We start from the raw sequence: 20,045 nt of genomic DNA on the forward strand, positions 1-20,045 counted from the left end.
AACAGGAAAGAGGGTGTGAAATATTGATCTTCATGGGGAATTGGGAGAACTAAGGTACCAGGCTCTAAAGTAAAGAAAACACTCCTGTGAGCTTCAACTACATCCAGCTGGGAGAGATTAGCAAGGGAAAACCCATCATGGTGTTTTAGCATTCATTTCTCTTAGACTTTTTTTGTATTTTATTTTCTTAAACCCTCCAGCAGTGAATTCAGCTTGACAGACTCTGCATTTTTCCCCGAGTACTTGTCTTTCCCTCTTTGCTATTGCAACAAGCAGAGAGGTTTGCTCACTCAGGCTCTAGGGGTGCCAGTGGCACAGGCAGGGCAAGGAACCCTCTTGCTTTGCCATCTGTGACTGCACAGTTTTCCACCATTCCTCTACTGTTCCTGTTCCTGCCTCCCCCGTGTGCACTTTGCTCTCCCGTCTGTTTCCTCCCTCCCCCAGAAAAGCTGATCACCTGTAGAGGCTTTGCTTAGGAACTAAGACAACAAAATCCAAGGAGACAGCAGCTCTGTGACCTGTGCTATACAGAAAGCAGCTATGAAGTCCAGCAAACAGGAGCTGACAGAAGGATAATTTCTCTTTCTTGTGGCTAAAACCAGGAAAGTTTGGAATTTCAACAGATGCACACCTCTCTACACCACTAAGCAATGATGTCTGAATCCAGGGACCAGACCACCATCTCTGGTGCCCCTCAGGCACTATTCCCCACCCATAGAAAAGCAAGGAGATAAAACTCCAGAGAATAAATCATGATTCATTCACTGTCACAATTTGGTAATTGATTGCTTTTCCCAATCACCAGCACACAGAGAAGATGGGAATGGAAAAAAACATCTGCCTTTGGTTTGGTTTTGGTTCTTCTGTCTGCTCCTGACAATTGGAACTTAATGTCCCAGCATTAAGACTGAGAGACAAGAGCATCCCTGAGACGAGCCTGAGGTGCCTGTCAAGCTTAAATGAAGTCAAGAGGAAAATAAATGATGCAATAATTGCTCTGTGCAATTGCGTATTGCTCTGTGTCTGCAGTAAGATTGCTAAACAAAACACAAACCTTCGTTAAACTGCATCTTGAGTCAAAGTCTCCTTTAGCTCTGCCTTTGGTAGAACAAATATTCTCAGCCTTGTAAAATAAACCATTTAAATCACAAGAACAACTTGTGAACAGCTGAAATAACTTCCACAAACAATAACAAAAAAACCTTCTGGCTGTCCTGCTTAGGATTTTTTACCCACTTTCAGATGATTTTAGCCCAATGCTCTGCCAAGGGACTCCCTGGACAAAACCACAACTGAATCATAGCTGGGCTCCTGTGATCCATCCTATTCTGTCCAATCAGGATCAATCACACTCACTAACTTAATAGAAAGAGCAATCATTTAAAGTTTCCATGTGTAACTGATGTCAGCAATTACTGTGTTGAGATGGCCAGAGTTTAGGTGAATTAAAACTAAAAACAGCCCCCAAGACAGGGAGATCTCCAGGTTTAATTTTCTTCCATTCATCTGTCAGCACAAGGAGATGCTACAACTCAGACCTCAGGATACAGGGTGTTTTAAAAGTGAATCTGTGCTGCTCCAGTCAGCCAGATGCTGAGCTGTGGATCTCACATGGGGTGGTACAAGCACACTGGGAAGGGGAACGTGGGACGTGTGTGCTGGGAAAAGACTCAGTTGATTAGGTCTGGTTTTCCCCTTGAGGAAGAGGCTGTCACTGTCACCCTGAAAATGAAGCCTTCTCATCTTGTTTTCATAGTTGTAGCCACTTTCTCAGGAAAGTAACTATAAACATAGATGTTTATGCATTCCTTCTAAGAAACGTCTTTTGATGGACATTTCGCATGACCAGTGTGCTAGGGAAAGTGGTAACTTAATTATCCAATCCCTGGTCCCTGGCCATTGTCAAGAATCTATAAATACTGGAATTAAGAAATAAAGTCACAGGTTTTTGTTCTAACACTGAAAGTAGTAGTGTGAATCATTTTGTGTCCTTTAGTGACAGTCACAAGGTGCAGGAAGCCATCACAGGCACCAGTTGAGCTCAGGGGGCTTCCTCAGGCTCTCAGCCCAATCTCTCAGCCCCCACTTCTCATCTTCCCCATGTCCCTCTGAGCCACCACTTTACAGAGCTTAAAATGCCAGTTCCCACCACTGCAATGCGGTGACAGCCAAGCAAGCTGTTCCCACAGAAAATCACCGAGTTTGACTTTTACACTTTATGTCTTTTCATTTTAAATAATAAACAAAAACAAGCAAACAAAACCACAAACCAGAAGCCTGGAATGACATTTTGGATGGGAAATAAATAAAGGCTGCCGATGGCTATGATTAGGCTGAAAGTGCCTGAGGCTGGGAGGAGGTTTCCAGGCAACAGGCAGCACCACTGCTCGAGATTTTAAAATAGGCTCCAGTTCAGCAAAGCTGCATTTAAATGGGCTCCAGCCAGGCAAGGCTGTATTGAGAACTCAGTCATATCTTGGCTGTAGGAAACACAAATGCATCCACACAGGGCTTTTTCTCTTGTTTTTTTTGGCACTCAGTCACTGTTCACTACAGGACAGGAATACACCTACTCAGAGCTGCTCGCTGTCTCTCAAAAAGCTAAACCAACCAGCCAAACTTCAGCGGAATAATTTTTGCCAGTGACCTTGAAATGCAGTTTCTGTAAGCAGCAGAAATAACCTGGTTCAAGTTCAAGGCACTGCTGAGACTGAAGCAGAAAATCATTTGCTGTGCTTGCAGTGTGTTCAGCTATAATTCAGCTCCAAAAGGATTTTGCTGTGTTAGGATAAACAATGGCAACAGTTCCTGGGAAGAAATAAGACTAGGAGAATGAAGAAAGGGGAGAAAAAGTTTTCACTGTTTTATTCTTTCCCTCCAATCCATTGTGCTTGGAAACCTGACAGTCTTGTGAATACAGCCAGTACTGCTCACTTGTGGAGTCTGGTGTGTGGACCTGTGCTGGAGAGGAACTTGCCCACATGCTGATGAGCAACACCAAATGACCAGCCCTTTCAGCCAGCTCCCACGTGCCAGGGTAGCTCAAGGACAGCTTGAAACAGTTCACCTGCTAGTGAACACAAGGTCACACTCCAAATAGAACCCCTTCCAGCAGAAGCAGCCAGCCTGCCAAACTCAGCATGAATAATCAATCCAGAACACGAATGCTGCAATAAATGAGGGCAGCAGTAATGCAGCAAGGTGAGGGGGGTGGCAGTGGGTGTTTGTGTTTTTGTTTGTTTTAAACAAAACCTAAGGATTTCAGTAGAACTTCCACCATACTTTGTGCCAGCAATGAGACTGCCTTGCAGGACAGGAACTGGGCAGGTCATATTGCAGAGCCAGATGGGAGCAGTCACTGCAAGAGCCAAGCAGGAGCACAGCCCTGCCCTTTCCAGTTGCACTGGTCCTTGCAACACTCCTACCCTTCACAGCACTCAGTGTCAACCAGGTCACTTCCATCTCACAGCCTGTAGAGACAATTCCACTGCTTCTTACCAGGCAGGACCCCATCCTGGGGCTGCAAATAACCACAAGGCAGCCAGCCTTTCTTGAAGCCCATTTCATCATTACACAACATGATAATTAAGAGCCTGCAACAGCTCCAGGTAGGAACTCTCACCTCAAATGGCCACTGCAGCCCTGAACATCTCTTCTTGGGTCATTAATAACATCCTATGATGGGGCAGTTACCAGGATTTTACTTGCAGTCTTTGAAGCTCTTCAATGATTTCTATGCTTTCAGTTGGTTTTCAGGCTTGAAGCAGAGAGCCAAGGGGATAAATCATATTTTGAATCTGGAATTTTGTGGGAAATGAAAGATTCACCATAAGGTCAGAGCAGAATTTATGTATTTTCAAATCCAAAGTCTTTTAAATATTTTCACAAATGTTCTGTCCAGGCAACAGACACAGAAATGGCATCTGGAAGCATTGCCCCGGGAACAACAGCCATCCCAGAAGGACATCAATCTTTAGCTCTAATTTGACAGCAACATGACAGAACCTTTTTTTTCACATGTAGCAGAAAGACAGACATGTCCTTGGTAGCATAGATGGACACATTTAGCTGAGCACAACAAGAACTGAAACAAAACCTCCAACCATAGTGCTTAAAATTTGCAGCAATGCACCATGCACCTCAGCTCCTGGACACACCCTGCTGGCTGCTGAGGATGCATTTGGGATGCACAATGGCACACCAGCCCATTCTTGTGGCCACATCAGCACAGAGCTGCCCAGGGAACCAAGAACTGCACTTCAAACCCACATCAGCTTCTAAGCCCATCCCCAGCTGGGTCGCCAAGGCTGTGCCCTGTGGCAGAAAGATGGAGCAGTATTGCTGTGGGCAGCTGGCCACAGACTACACCCCTGCAGATGATATGTTATTTGGCCTTTTACTGCAAGTCAAACAAGAAAAGGCAGCAAAGAAACACAGAGATACCAAATCCCCATAAGAGGGTCCACACAGCATCACATACTAATTAGGCTCCTCTGCATAGACAGTGTTAAAGAAACCTGTGAGAAGTGCACCGGCTACAGCTTCAAATGGTGTGCCTATGATTCTTCAAAAAATAAAAACCTGATCAGTTTCTCTTCAAGCCTTACCTCCAAATCAGCATCAGTTTCACTCTGTGTCATTACATTTTTTAGCAGCTTGTTCCAGAAAAAGTGGTTTTACCACTGCCTGCACAATGCAGGGGAATGTCAGCAGTGGGACCAGCTCCACGTTCAGCTAGCTGCCCCTCAGCTGCAGAGTATTCCTAGCTGTGGCTCCTGGTACAGGGTGGAGCAGCTTACTCCTTTTAGATGTGCTGCCCCTGATTCCTTTGCTTTCACCAGGAGCACTATAAATAGACTGGACCTTGTATAGAGAAGATAATTCTGATATCAGTTGGTTAGAAAAAATTTAAAAAAAAATCTCTAAAAGCATCCTATTTCAATTAATCCCACCACAAAATTCTCCTTAGTGACATATGCTCGTGTTTCCAACCCTCAGGCTTTTTTTCGTGAATGATGCAGATAAAAGCATATGGGTAAACAGAAGTGTAATTGAATGCCACAATCATAAATGGTGATACTTATTTTTAAGAACCTTGCATGATGAGACTTGTAATGTAAACCCTGGGCCCAGCTTCATCAGCATATAAGCAACTGGTGAATAAAACCAAGAAGGAAAACAAAATATCACATGGTTTAGCTGATAAACAGTGATGACTCCTGGACGTATACCCTGAGGGACAGCACAGAACTTTTCTGTATCTGAGCTGCCCTTTCCCATTTCTACAGCCCAACAAAACATACATGAGAAAGATGAACAGCTGACATTTTTCCAAGCCAAGTCCTACAGGGAAAGAAGGGAGGAAATTAAGTTTTCTCTCCTTTGTGCTACATGAATAGGGCTTACAATTGAGCAGTGACCTTCAACCCAAAGGTGCCTGCTGTTCCCAAATGCTCCCTCCAGTACCTCTGCACCACCACTCTGAGATCGGTGGCCAGGCTGCAGCTGTCCACATGCCAGCCCCACACAGGGAGAAGCTTGTGTTATCCAAGAGCTCACTAAGCAGCTGTATTTCAGGTCCTTCTCTTTCCAGAGCTTTCCCATTTACATTTTACACACACACACACTTAGAAAACACAAAGAGGCAACAACACAAGACATCTGCATGGCACTTTTCCACAGCACTTCAATTCCCACTACTGAGGCACACTTTTGTTTCTAAATTCCTCAATCCTCGATGTCACCTTGACCTTACACCATGACAAATCCTCCAGTGCTTTGCAGCCTGGGTTCAGGCATAATCTGTCACACTGATGCCTTGCAGCAGGTCTGTGGCACTGGCTGTTCCCAGGGGAGCATTGCTTTGCCCTGCAGGGAACACATGGACATGGAGTGCCAGGCACACAGCGAAATGCAGAGCACACACACATCCTCTCCCCTCTGATTTACAGTCAAATCAAAACAAAAAGAAAAAGAAGTGCTAGCAGATTGTAGGTTCCTCACCAGAGTGACTCAGAGAGCAGCAGGAGGAAGAGCAGGGAAGGCTCTCCAAACCCTGCCCCACATGGCCACGATGCTGCTGCAGAGCTTTTGTGGCAGGATGGATGCTGCTCCAAGGGGCTGGCCCGGCACCTGGCACAGCTGGGGACTGCTGCTGGGCACAAAACAATGACTTCACCCTCCTGATGCTCCATCCACAATCCACAACAGTGTGTGCAATACAGAGATTAATACACACACTAGTGGAATTTGTAGGATGCTATTCCCTTGTATCCTGCATGGAAAGACATGAACTCAGGAAATCATTCCATCCTGATGCAAGGAGGCTCATTTTGCAACTGAGCAGAGAAAGGACTGAGTGATATTTGGCAGCTTATCCAATCCAAGCAGAGCAAGCTGATCCCAGGTACAGGCTTGTGCCCCGGTACCGCAGCACCTGCCGTGCCAGCTGCAGGCACTGCCTGGCCCCTCTCAGGCCGGGCACTTCGGGCAGCAATTCCACAAATCACAAAACAGAGAGGGGCTGCTTCAGGGTCCAGCACATGTAGGTCCCTAGCCCAACCCCACAACTTCCCCTAAATGCCCACCACTGCAAGATTCCTTACAAAGGCACTTAACATAATTTCACAAGTACACTGAGTCATGGAGCAGTTGAGTACTTGCCTAGAGACCTTTGGGCAAACAGTGGCAGAAGCCAAATTCAGCTTCTTTGTTCATTAGGCACTCCTTGGGGCTTGGCCCAGCTTCTGGATCAATGCAGAAAAATTTGACAAATTACCTCTCTCAGGAGAATCTCTCCATCTCTGAATGCTGGCTCAAATAAATGCCACTTGACATTTGCAAAGCGACAACAGTGAGTACAGACTCATGTTTCCTTGAAGAAAATAATCTCTTTTGTCTAGCTCAGAGCTGAGGGGCAGTTAACAGCAACACCACACCTCATGTAGAAAAAACACCTCTGTGGTGTGAGCAACATTCAAAACAGTCACTAACACACGTGAAAATATTACCTGCCTTGTACTCACACCCTAATGACTATTATATGTATAACAGCATCAGTGAATGAGATTGCACTTTGCAGCCTATTAAGCAGAAGGAGATGGTCCAAGAGTGGTAATGAGACCAGATTTGAGAGTGAGAGAATTCTAAGCATATTAAGTCTTAACAGAGGGCTCAACAGAGGTGGAGTAGGCATGACCTTGTGGGTGCCTTTGGCACTGGAGACAAAATGAAGCACACCCAGCTGGGGCTGGCCAGTGGAGCTCTCAGCACCTCTTAGGCTAAAACTGTCACATCTAAATGGCACCTAATCTCAAGGAGATTTGCAAAGTGCAAGCACACACAAAGTTCTGAATGTTTTCAGTTAATCTTAAGCATGGGCTTGTAATATCAGATCCCCATCATGGAGCACTGAATAACTGGCTGGGAAAAGAAGAAAGGAAGAAAAAACAAGCTCACAGATGTGAAGTTTCTGCTGATTTACCACTTGTCTTACCATACCAATAACAGAAGATGAAAAGCTTCATCTTCTCTGCTGCCTCCTCCTCCTGCCCACTCTCTGGTGGTAGTACATGGTCAGTAAACCAGGATGCATCTGAGACAATGAGCCTTCTATGCCTGTGCAGGGAGGACAACTGTTGTTTTTCCCTGTTGTAGCAACCCTACAGTGCTGTAAAAGGCAACAATACAGTGGAGTCTCCCCAAAAACCTCACACTAAACCAACACAATTCCCAGTGATGGGGGAATCCCAGTGATTCCCCGCCCACCCCCCCACCCCACCCCCCCGCCCCTTGTTCAACCACTCTTCTAAGAATGCCAAGAATTTTTCCCAGACACTCAAACCTTTATTCATATCCCTCCTGGCTCCCAGTTGCATTCCAGTCAGGCAAAAACGTCACTGAAGAAACCACATATGGAGTCACCACCAAGACATGCAAAGTAAAAATCGGAGCCACTTTATATTACAGAAGCAAGAAGGCTCAGGAGCTGTGGTTCTTGCCTTTAACTTTTGGACACATTTTTAAGAGCTATCCATGAACTTTAAGACCAGCAAGTGACCAGTGGGTGCATTGTGAAGTGCAATGCTCAGCACCTACAGAAAACAAGTATTTCAATAAATTGCTGGTCCAGCGCCAACATTTCACAATGTCCCATATGCTCCAGGGCAGTCTTGGGGAAGCAAAGGCTCTGCTGCACACCAGTGAAACCCACTGCTGAACACACACTGCAGCCTCCTCTGGTAAGAAAGTGGGCAGGGATTTAAGTGAGAAAGCCAAGCTCCTTTGAAGGGAGGAACTCCTTAGGCAAACTCCTTAATTGCTTTCCTGTATCCAAGGTAGTGGTGCCAAAACGCATCAGGATTCCTGTGACACACCTTGTGCTGTATCCCAGCAACCAGCCGGATGCCAGGCACTCCCAGCAGCCAGCCAGGAGCAGGGACCTGCACACTCCACGTGTTCTCCTTCTGCACCAGCCTGCTCCCTGCAACACTTGTGAGCACACAGCTGAACTGAGGTCATTGCCTTCAGCTTCACCTCAGCCTAGCAGCCTTTCTTCCTTCAAAAAAACACAACAAACCACTGAACACAAAGTAAAAATCCTACACACATCTACAGAATCAAATGACACGGGTTTAAAACATCAGTTTTTCCTGATGCTCAAAGCCAAGTCTCAAGGGAGAGTAAAGCTTCTCATCTTCTTATACCACACACATCCAAGATGATGCATTCACAACCTGTGAATGCAACATCAGTTTTAATATTCTGCAAACAAACAGACTGTTTATGGTTTAAATTCCTCTCTTTTTTACACCATAAGCAAAATTTCCACATGCTTATTTTTCTTAAACTGCTATTTAGTGATTTCCCCATAACAATTATAAAGGCTAATTAATTAATTGTGAGGTCTTTCTTAATCAAGAGAGGATTAAATGGGCATTTTGTCTCTATCACAAGTCCTGGATGAGAGTTTACAATGGAGCAAAGCAGGATTTACCAGGCATTATGTATACAGTATTTTGCAAACGTGAAAGCTGCCTTTGAGGATAAGGAAAGTTGGTTAAAAGAGAGAAAGCTGTGGAACCAAAAATGAAAGACATTTCCTCCAAAATGACCTTAAAGGATGAGAAAGTTCAGCTTCTCAGCAGCCTGAGAATTCCATCCCCCATAAGCTATTCAAAACCAAGCAAAGTCCAAAACACAAATAAAACCTATTAAACAGACTGGAAAAAAAATATCCTGAAATACAGACAAACAATGCCACCCAACACTGCCCTAGTCAGTTTCTTTTTAAAATAATTTATTCAGAAGCTGCTGAGGCTTTTCATTTAATGGACTTCCCAATTAACCCTGTCAAGAGCCTAATCTTAGCGCCTTATCTAGCGCAGACTTTCCCCAAGTTCACCCAAGGCAGGGATGCATTCCCAGTTTACACTCAGCTGGCTCTGAGCTGAGGAATCTCTTTGGTTTCCCAGCATCCTTCCATGAGGAAGAGGAGACGCTTGGCAAACACAAGTGGCTATGGGACAAAGCCAGGAGATAAACTGAGTGCCTACTCTTAAGGACTGGAATGAAAAAGGTTTGGAGCAGTTTAAAAGAAGTGTTGAAGAGGGGGAAAAAAGATCTGGATCCCCATCACGCCAAACAAGCCATGCTGGACAGCAGTCACCAAGATTATTTATTTTAGTTACCACTTAAAATATACATGGCTAATTCCCACATACCTTTCCAGAATTTATTGCCCAATTACAATAAATGCTATTATCCAGTATGTTTTTAGAAAAGGGAACAGAGATATAATGGGAGCCTGAGAGCTTTTGGTCACCACTGTATGCTTTTTCCCATTTTATGCAACCACCCCACAGCACCTCCACAAACAGATCTTCCAGCTACTGCACATCTTGGAATAATGCCTGGAAGATACTAGACAGAGAATATACCACAATATACCACAGTAACTCAGATCCTCTGAGGGCTAAACCAGAGTCATCATACTAATAAGCTGACTGCTACATATTCTATTAACACATGCCTCCAGAAAGCCTCCAAGTGTATTAGCATAGAATACCTTTAATCTGAAGAATCAAGGCAATGGAAAAAAGGAAAAGAAAACCTCTATTCTAAATACACACGCAGCAAAAAGATTAGCCAAAAGGACTATTTGTTCTGTATGAAAATACAGAATAGATCTATATTTAGGAATATGAGCTGGAAGCACCTTTGTTGCAGAGAAAGGGAAGGGGAATGTTGCTGGGAGGCCAGCTGCCAGCCTTCCTTAGGCAGCATAAGCAGCATTTTCCTGTGGCAGAGCTGAAAGCCAGGATCAGTGTGGCTCAGGATGGAAGGCTGCTGTAAGCAGAATCTGGACCAGAGACCTGGCAGTGCCCTTCTAGCCCCAGCTGCCCCACACTCTGGGCACCCCAGGAATGCATACACTGCACAACACAGTGGGGATGGTCTCCTCTCTCAGCAACAGACCTGAGGATTGCCTGAGAGATCCTGGCAGACACGGGAAGGTTCCATTTTCCAGCATCACCACAATTCTGGGAACATGCTCCACAGCAGCCACAGCTGCAGGCATGCCTGTACAGTCCTTTGCAGGCAGACATGAACTCAGCTGAGTAGAAGCTGAGGGCTGGGTCCTGCCTCTGTTACAGCCAGAGCCAGCTGAAGCGCTGGCTGCCTGTGGAGGACTTGATGCACTCCCACATGTTTCCCTGCACACAAAACGCAGACTCATCACAGCATCTGATGCCATGGTGAGGTGAGGATGGGAGAGCCCCAACCCTTCTATGGAAACCCAGCTCAGGCTCTCTGGCTCCACAGCTCCCTGTGACAGTCTGGTTTTGAGGCCATGCAGCCAGAGAGGGCAAGAGCCCTGAGACAGGGCACTCCATGGGAACCTTGCTTGAGCTGTCTGACATCTCTGGAATTTCATTTGTGTGGGAGACGGACACTTTTTGGTTTCACAAAGGAATCTGAACATCTAAAAGCGGTGCCTTCACAGCCTTGACCTGGTCAGCCACAAGCCAAGAGCAGCAACTAGGGCTGTATCCAAGAACCCTGTGGTTCTCACTGACACCACTCTTCTCTGAAAGCCTCCCATCACCCCATTTGGAGGATGCTGATTACCTGTCTGAGTTTACCTTCTGCATCCCAGCGTCACAAGCTGGAGGTGAGCATGGCTGCTTATGCCAGACAAGAGGCTCTGGAAGGAAAGCATATGGCTGGGGCTGAGGAAAACAGCACTTTCAGGAATTTTTTTCTCACTTAGGCTGCTCCAGGAGAAGAGGTGGGCTCTCTTAGCTGTCTGACACTTTTATGATACATGAATACAAATGCAAAGCTTCAGATATAAGCCCAGAGCTCACTGCAGCTAGGAAGATGTGGGGAAGAGGAGAAACAAGCAGATTCTGCATAAACACAAGGCCCACCTCAACAAAACAAGTACAGGACACGATAATGTTATTTCCAAAGGCTACACATACAGAGTGTCTGAAACAGACAGGGGCATCTGAAACAGACAGGGGCAGCTTCTCCCATCCACAGCCTGAAGTGTGTTCAAAATATTCTGAATAATCAAAACTAATCTTATAAACATGCCCTTACCCTACACAAGTGGGATGAAGTGTGCAGTGTGCCTATGCCCTGCACGTCCCCTCAATCCTACTGCCTCTCAAATTCCTTATCTTAATTGCACAATCCCAGTGCCAATTCAGCATCCTGCCTGTTTCTCTCCCTCCCAAGCTCCAAGTCAAAGGAGCACGGGAAGGAAAGGAGATGTGACTGTTGCTCCTGCAGACAGAAAAACAGCTCAGTGATGGGGCCCTTGGCTTGCACAGTGGTGCCTTGAGACAACAGGACTGGGGACAGTGGGGACACTCAGAGACAGGGCTGTGCCTCTCCCCGCAGCTGGAGACAGCACTGGTATTCTGCCACAGAAGATAATATTTAGGGAGCTTCTGGCCTTCCAGCAACGCTGGGGACTGGCTGACAGCTGCCACCACAGCACAGACAACAAGCCCTGACACCGTGCTGGCCTCCTGAAAGGGAGTTATTCTTCATGCTCTCATTTGTTTTGCCAATGCAGAGGGCACACACAGCCTCAGCCTCCACCAGCTCACGTCCTTCCACCCACTGCATTAATGCTCACTGCAGTTATGAGTGGTTCAGAGCAGCTCTGCAGCTCCCACGCAGAACAACATGTTGCATCTCTGCTGCAGGAGGAAGAGACACCCCGGATTCACCAGTAGTGACAGCACCACAGCGGGGTGAAGAGAAAAAAACAACAAAAGAAACAAAAAAACAAAAGAAATCTTATTCTAGGCAACATTTGTGCATACACTGAAAATAAGTGTTTAACTGCCATGGGCTGTGGTTGAGTTAATTGATTCTGTGGTTGAGACAGTCAGAGCTGGTTTCCTGTGTGAGGACAGGCAAAATTCCAGGGGAAGGAATGCAGGGTTCAGAGAAGCAACCACCAATTTGTCCCCTCCAGTGGAAGGCTATGTTCTGCATCATTCCTTCCCAAAAAAGCATATGCTACAGGCAGAAGAGCTGGCCAGTGCAGGGAGGGAAAGGGTTGCTCCTCCTGGATTGGCTTTCTGGTGCCTGCTACCAGCTTGGAGAAAAATCTGTCACTTGTGCTCCACACTGCATGGGGGACCACTTGAATTTTTCCAGGCAAAAGGTAAAATAACTGAATAGCAGAAACAGACAAGGAGATTCAGTCCTGGAACTTCCAAATGGTGCCAGCTGCTTGGGTGAAAAAGAGAGGAGAGGGAATGTCTGAATTCAAATCAACCCCATTTTCCACTGGAATTGAGCCATGGAAAGGTTTTCCTTGAGAGTTCATTTAGAAGAAGATGTAAGCCTGTGCTTAGGACCTGCAGTGATAAGACTTCTGGTCATGAAACAGAGCCGTTCTCAGCTCACTCTTCAATCCCATCTTTCACAGACTAAAGTATCACACTGGCCCCTTACAGGGAAGAGTGGGTTTAGGTTTGTGCAGCTATTAACTGAACCCTGAGCTTAAAGAAAGCAGCAGCAACACATGAAGGCACAATGTAGGCAGCTGTGGGAGGAAGAGACACCATCCAAAAGGTTCCTTTCCTCCCACAGAGCTGGGAGCAGGTGATAGGAAGGCAGTGATATGTAAACAGGTAGTGCTCACACACAGAGCTGACAAACTTGCCATATCCTCCCCAAGTCAAGCAACTTGATGAGACAAAGCAAATCTCATCATCTACTTCCAGCAAATAAGTTATTCTTCAACTTTCCTCTGTATAAAGTGGTGTTTTTTTCTGCAAGATCTTCTAAGGGACATTAATTTATTGTAAAGCTGCCAGCCTAGCCGTCAATCACTTACATGAAGGGAAATCTCAGGATTGCATACAGCCAGCCATCCCCACAGCTCACATGCTGCCATGTACATGCATCCAGTGCTCTCTGCCCTGGGCATCAATGTTCACACATCCCTGTCTGTGCAGTCAGTCATGGTGCCACACAGAGCAATCAGCCAAAAGTTAGCTTTTCATGTTAAACTCTTATCTGAGCCCAACCTTGAGATTGAGAGCACTTGCTGCATCTCACAGAACTGCTCAGTTTGGAGACCACTGCCTTTGCACCTCCATGTCAGGCTGGGGGTTAGTGCAGATAGTTAAGCAACAGCAATTTGTGAGGCAAATAGGTTTTTAAAAAGAGAGAAGAAAGCAACATATTTGGGAAAGCAGAAGTCTTGCAATCTCAGTCTCACTTCTCATCCCATTTATTTTCCTATGTATCTCCAGTTGCTTTTCTATCACTTTTTCTCCTTCCAGCTTTTCCAAGCTCCTTCAGAGCTTCTGCATTTCCCTGTTGCATTTCAAGCACCTTTCAGCTTCCACTTGCACATGGTGGTTTCCCACTCAACATCCCAACATCCTTACTAATATTGCTAGTGTCTGCTCCAGCTCAGTCACCACATGTGCTAACTCAGCACTGGCCAGCCCAGGCAATGGAGAAGCTCCAAACTTCAATGATATTTTATAACAATTTTAAATTGTAATTACAATTTTTAAATAAAATTAATGACAACTTACATTAAATTCAAATTAATTATTAAAAGTTAAATTAATTAAAATTAAAAAATAAAAGTATTTCAGAAATGAATCAAACTTAATCAGTTTTCCTTCCACCCTGGTGGTGAGCAGCTCTGGATCTCCAGAAGTGATGCCTGCAGCCCAAGCCCTGAACATAGCTGTGGTTATCAGAGCAGATGAGCAGAAAACTTCAGTCTCCAGGGGTTAAAGCAAATCCCTCTCACAACACTACAGCCACAAAAACAAAGGTGGTGTTGAGCACCACTGGTGTGATCCTGCTGCCTCAGAGACAGCTTTCCATGGGCAAGCTTCCTTTCATTTGTTTTTGTTGATCATTTCCAACAGCAGCACTTGAAGAGAACTTTATTGTGCTAGAGACAGAGGCACTCTGGAGGACTGCACAGGGGAAGCGTGCATCTGGGGAGTTTTCAAAACACATTATCCAAACCTAAGGGTCATTACATTCCAGGATATCAGTGTCAGCTGGACACTTATAAATAGCTTCACCAATCATGACCTATTGTCTATCAAAACCCTACTTCAGAGGCCTTTACAGCATTACTTCCTACTGCAAATAGAAACAGCTGGTAAAAGTGAGTGACTTTATCATCACCTTTGTTTGGCAGTGACAAGCTACTCCCATGCAGACTTTATGCTCAGGAAACTGAGGTACAGTGATATAAAATGGCAACAAGAAACCTGTAAGCCTTGCAGAAAGAACAACTCAGAACACCTGAATCATGAGGTTTCCATGATACTGCTGGAGGAACAACAGCTGAGATGCAAGCTGGGGTAAAGGAAACAGCAGCTGGAACAGACATCTGCCCCACATCAAATGGAAGCAAGACGTTGCTCTCCCACCCACCTCTGCCAGATCCACGGTTCCAGGCAAAAGGCAAACTGAGATCATTAGATCACTAGACCTACTGTGCCTGCAGATCCCTATAAACCCATCCCTGCTCCCTACATAAAGCAAGCAGATTTCTTCCTAATGGATTTGGGCACTCAAGCCATGCTGGAGCCCAGCCATTTCCCTTTGGTGCCCAAATGAGAGCCAAGCACCTTCAGGAGGTTTTTTTCCCCCCCCTTTCTTTTTTTAAAATCAAAGTGACAGAGTACTGATGTAAGTAAAGTATGCCAAGCATTCAAGTACCCACACCAAAAAAAGCTAATTAATTAAATTTTCTCCAGAACTAGGCATTATTTTAGGTTCCTGTAACACCTATGAAAACCTGCACAGGCAACAGCAAGCACACCAAAATAACATCAGAAGTATTTTTATATGATTCAAATGCAGAAAGAATTGCTGTGAGAGGGTCTTGCTGTTTTCATTCTCTGCCACTGTCTTTACCTTAATCTACTACTCCCAGAGCCTAGAAACATTAGCTTTCTTAAATAAGAGCCCAAATTCAATTTTCCTTTATGCAAGTTTTAAGTTAGTCTTGAAAAGTCATTCCTGAGCTGGAAAGTTTTGGGCCAGGATTCAAAGAAATGAAGCAGGGCTTGAGATCCTTGGCAAAAAGTAGCTTACAGAGAAAACAGTAGCAGGGACTTGTTTGTGCTCACACCGCATGCCTATAATTCAGACAGCCACCACTGCTGTTCTCATTTATTTAGTAATATCACACCAGACTATTTTGACTTTGCAGAGCTATGCTATTTAATGCGGTAAAAATGTTTTTAGCTCTGAGAGCGCACAAGACACAACACTAAGCTGTTTACCGAGAACAGCCTTCCGACAACAACAAAAAATTCAAGCTGCAGACAAAGAGTAGTTTTGGGCCGACAGATTTTAGGCAGATTGACTTCCGATAGCAGTTATACAACATGTGAACTGCAGAGAGGCAGCAGTGCACAGGTCACGCTCCATATTTGCTGTACAGCATTCCTCATACATGGGCTCAGACAGCAGCCAGCCTCAAGGGTTTGCTTTACCCGTGTTTGAATCAGCGTGTCTCTCGCTGTATTATATACACACACCTCTAAGTTACTACTGAGGAGTGTTTGGATACCGGTGGTATGTACACAATTGGGGTTTAGGAAGCTCTGACCCCGTTTCTTGCCGCCCGTCTTTGCGGGGTGATGTATGCCTGCAGACCCACGGATCCCGGACACCCTTCAGAAGCATCCTGGACGCCCCGGCAGCAGTCCCCGACCGTGGCGGTGCCGGTTCCAGCAGCAGAGGAGGCTGCGAGGCCTCTGAACCCTTCAGACGCTGTTCCCTCCGCCCACGGCGCGGACGAAGGACCTTCCCGCAAGGACTTTCCCCACAGCAGCCGCGGGCACCGGCATCGCCCCGCTCCCTCCCCAGCTCCCCCGCCGTGCCGCGGGGGCAGCGACTGCGTCCCCCGCGCTGTCCCGGACCCACCACCCGCCGGGTCAGTCCCCCGCATCCGAGCGACAAAGAGGAGCCAAGTTGTGCGGTCGAGGAGAGGCGCGTACGAGAGCGGGGCGGTGCTCACCGAGAAGCGCTCCAGATCGGTGGCGGCCATGGCCGGGGCTGAGGCGGCTCCGGCAGCAGGAGCGCGGCTGTCGCTGCCCACCGCGAGTGGCTGCGGCTGAATGGATCCAATATGGCCACTTCCTGGAAACTCCCTCCGCCCGCCGCAGGCGCCGCCCGCCGCCGGACCCGCGGAGCCGAGGGGACGGGCACCGCCGGGGAGGGGCAGGCCCGGGGTCAAGCTTCCCTCGGCCGGCGGGGAGGTCTCTCCGCCCTCGGGGTGGGACTCCCGGCCGCGGAGGGGAGTGGGAGCAGGGGGCAGCGGGCGGGCTGCCCTGGCGGGCCCCCACGAGCCCTGCCGGCGGTCAGGCGCCGCTCTGCGGGCGAGCACATGGCACGGGTGGCCCTGGCAGGAGAAGGGGGCTGTGAGCGCCCTCAGAACGGGACAGTGTGGCTGCGGAAGGGCCGGGAGCCTCTGCAGGGGGTGGCACTGACCTATCTCGGCAAGGTCTCCATGGTTCAGCGTGCTGGCAAGGACATCACAGGGCAGGGGTGCCTCTGCACCGAGGTGCCTCTGCAACACGCGGGAGCCACAGCAAAGTGGCAGCCACAGCGTGGGTTTGAGCCGGGACACGAGAGCTCACGGCCATTAACGCTGCCTGTATTCATGCTAATTTCAGGTATGCAACAGAAGTGCTGTGAGGTCTTTCTTCATCGTTCCTTCCCACCTAAGGCACAGATTCAAGGCCACCGCCGGTCTCTAGCGCAGACATTGGTATTTCACGAGCTGTTAGCATAGAGCGGCTTCTGTTGCTTTCTGGTGCCCTCTGCTGCAGTGCAGCTACCCGGGAACAGCACACCAGAGCCATGTGTGCTCTCCATCGTGCCGCTGCATCACTAGAACAGACCTACACCGCTAATCTCTCCATTGCCCTGGTTTTGTCTCAGGCTTTCCCCTCTGTCCCTGCTATGTCCTTAACTTTCCTCTTCACCCTCTCTCTTGGAGTAATCCCCTCCAGATTTGGAGAGCTGAGCTCGGTCAAAGAGACCAAATACTTCTGCCTAAAATGCTCTCTGCGACGAAGGGACTCATGAGAGTCATTTTGAACCCCGCCCCAAGAAAATAATTCCTCCTACCACTTGTCCCGTTCCACTATAAAAGGGGGACTCGGAGAGGATTCTTTTGATAGCTTTCTCGGACGAAAATAAAGCGTGAACGCAGCAGTATTATATCTGAGAACCGTTTATTGATAAAAAAAGAGCAAGTGTTTTTACTAAAGGGGGATAGGAAAAGGAGTAGAGAGGGAAAAAGAAGAAGGAAGCAGAAGACGGGGACAGCGTGACCACAAGAACCCCGGTCGACTGTCAGCATCAACTCAGCAGTGGAACGTGTGTGCTCGCAAGCCGGGGTCTGTGTCCGCAGCTGCCGTGACGGCCTGTGCGCGATTTTCAAACAGGAGCAGGCTGCCTGTTCCTTCCGTCGGCTGTCCTGGGGCGGCTGCAGGCCCCCAGGGCCGGGGCACCGCGGCTGAGCGCAGGCGGCGGCGGCAGGCTGGTGGCTCCAAGCCCGTGTGTCCGGCAGGTTGGTGCGGGCAGCAAACAGCGGTGGCGGCGGTCGGGGGCAGCGAGGAGCGGCCTCACGCTGCGGGCCGCGGCTGCGGCCTGCGGGCCCGGCTGGGGGCAGGCCCGCGGCTGAGGCGGCTGTGCCCGGGAAGCACGGGCGGGAGCGTCTGGCTGCAGTGAAATTCCAGAATTCCAGCTTCATTGGGGAGGCAGCGGAGCACGAGGTCGTCCCGGTGGTGAGATGGTTCGTGGAGACGGTGAAGCAGGGAGAAGCAGGTATGGGCAGGAGCACAGGGAAGAAAAGGCGGGGGAGCGGAGGAGGGCAGGAGGAGGGAGAGAGCAGGGCCAGGACCCTCCAAGCGAGCCCATGATCCCTCCAAGAAACCCAAAGCAAAAATGGCTCCTGATGTGTCACAGTGAGCTGCCTTTATGTGCTAAGGTTTCTCCAACAGCTTAATTTCCCGTGCATTCTTCACGGGCATCCAGGCATTTTATTTTCCCCACTGGCAAGTGAGGGGGATCACTCACAGTCCAATCCTGGAGCCTTTCTGCTGGCCTGACTGGCTGCTAGATGTCTCACCTGGGACACGGCTGCCCACATATGTACGGCCCCTATAAAAATGTAACATGTTGAGGCACAAATAAAAATCATCTTGGTCCCTCTCACCATTACATACAGGAGTCAAAGAAAAGCATTGTGTGCACAAAAATGGAGCAGTTCCTGTGCAAGTTTTGAGGACCCAATAGAAATCCCCCAGCAGCTTTGGGCACTCACAGAGCCCTCTCTCCTTTCTCTCAGGCAGCATCTGCTCAGCTGAGCTGCTCAAAGCCCATCCTTACATCTGCTTCTCTCTCAGTGCACACACCAGCCATAGAGCAGTCACTGAGTGACAGCAGGTGTCTGTATTTTACATCTCCACATCTTTGATTCTTCCCAAGCCTCTTTGTGTTCCACCTGCACAGTGCTGCAGGAGCTCTGGGAAACACTGTTCATTCTCGAAGGGCACTGTGCTTATGCACAAGAGAAGTCATACAAGTTATAAATTTAGATGTAGGTAATTGAAGGGGGAGGGCAAGGGTTAGAAGGATCAGAGATTAGGAAGAAGGTTGTGTTCTCCCTTTAAGCAATTTCAAGGCATTTTCTGAGATAGATCCAGTGCAGATCTATCTGTTTTTCCTAAGCAGACTGCCCACAACAAAATTTATTCTGCTAATCCATGTATTAGTTGTGGATAAAGACAGGTTTTTGAAAATGTACTTCTCTAAAAAGGTCATTGCTGAACACCATCTGCTAATTTATTTTCACCAAAAATTACCAAAACCACCCCCAAGATTTTTGCTGTCACAGCCAAAGCTCTTAATGCTGCCAGGGACATCAAAGCTGTCCTGCTGGTCCCTGGCACCTGGACCCAAGCCTAAGCAATATTATAAACTTGCTGAACCTTTTATTCATTTACCCCTAGCTAGTGAAGTGTTCCTGCAGACCAGACATTCATTTTACCACCTTGTTTCTTTGGCTGATTCCCAAAGGTTCTCCTGTTCTCTCTGGCTCCCTCAGCAAAAATGTGGAAGCTCAGAGCTGGTGTTTCTGATGTACAGATGCAAGTCAAACAGTTAATGCACAAGCATACTTAACTTTCCAGGCTGCTTTCGTATATCACAAAGAAGCAAAAATAAACAGATAAAAAGACCTGAAAGTTCCCCCCCCCCTTTTTTTTTTTTCTTTTTTACTTTTCTATCAGCTTTGCGAGTCCTTATTTAAGATAATATGAAACTCTTAACACATGTCTAAATGCCCTAATGCCAGGAACTTTTGGAGAAGAAATTGACTTTGTTTCATTAGGAGCCCTGTTCTGTTACAATAAAGTGCACAATGTAACAAGACAAGGCTCACAAAAGTGGAGTCTTGTGGATTAGTGTGAAACTAATCTACAAATACCAGAAGTTTATGTCCGAAAAGGAGA

At 47.4% G+C, this 20,045-nt stretch overlaps 1 protein-coding gene across 18 annotated transcripts in view; it reads right to left on the reverse strand.

Moving 5' to 3' along the window:
• The window catches only part of SEPTIN8 (septin 8), a 44,821-nt gene extending 28,014 nt beyond the window's left edge, over positions 1-16,807 (reverse strand). For 9 of the 18 annotated variants that reach the window (XR_015276774.1, XR_002867762.2, XM_086851972.1 and 6 more), the window contains exon 1: positions 16,541-16,794. Coding sequence is in view for 9 of the 18 variants with exons in the window: in XM_086851972.1 (XP_086708098.1) it covers positions 16,541-16,570 (30 nt within the window). In the remaining 9 variants the exon portion in view is untranslated. Of the gene's footprint in view, positions 1-3,622; positions 3,798-16,540 lie in introns of all 18 variants that reach the window. The other 9 variants (XM_086851979.1, XM_086851977.1, XM_086851978.1 and 6 more) reach the window with 7 other exon arrangements.
• Positions 16,808-20,045: the final 3,238 nt, after the last annotated feature.

The sequence above is a fragment of the Cyanistes caeruleus genome, chromosome 15 (assembly GCF_971803275.1).
Source record: "Cyanistes caeruleus chromosome 15, bCyaCae1.hap1.1, whole genome shotgun sequence".
Taxonomy (NCBI): domain Eukaryota; kingdom Metazoa; phylum Chordata; class Aves; order Passeriformes; family Paridae; genus Cyanistes; species Cyanistes caeruleus.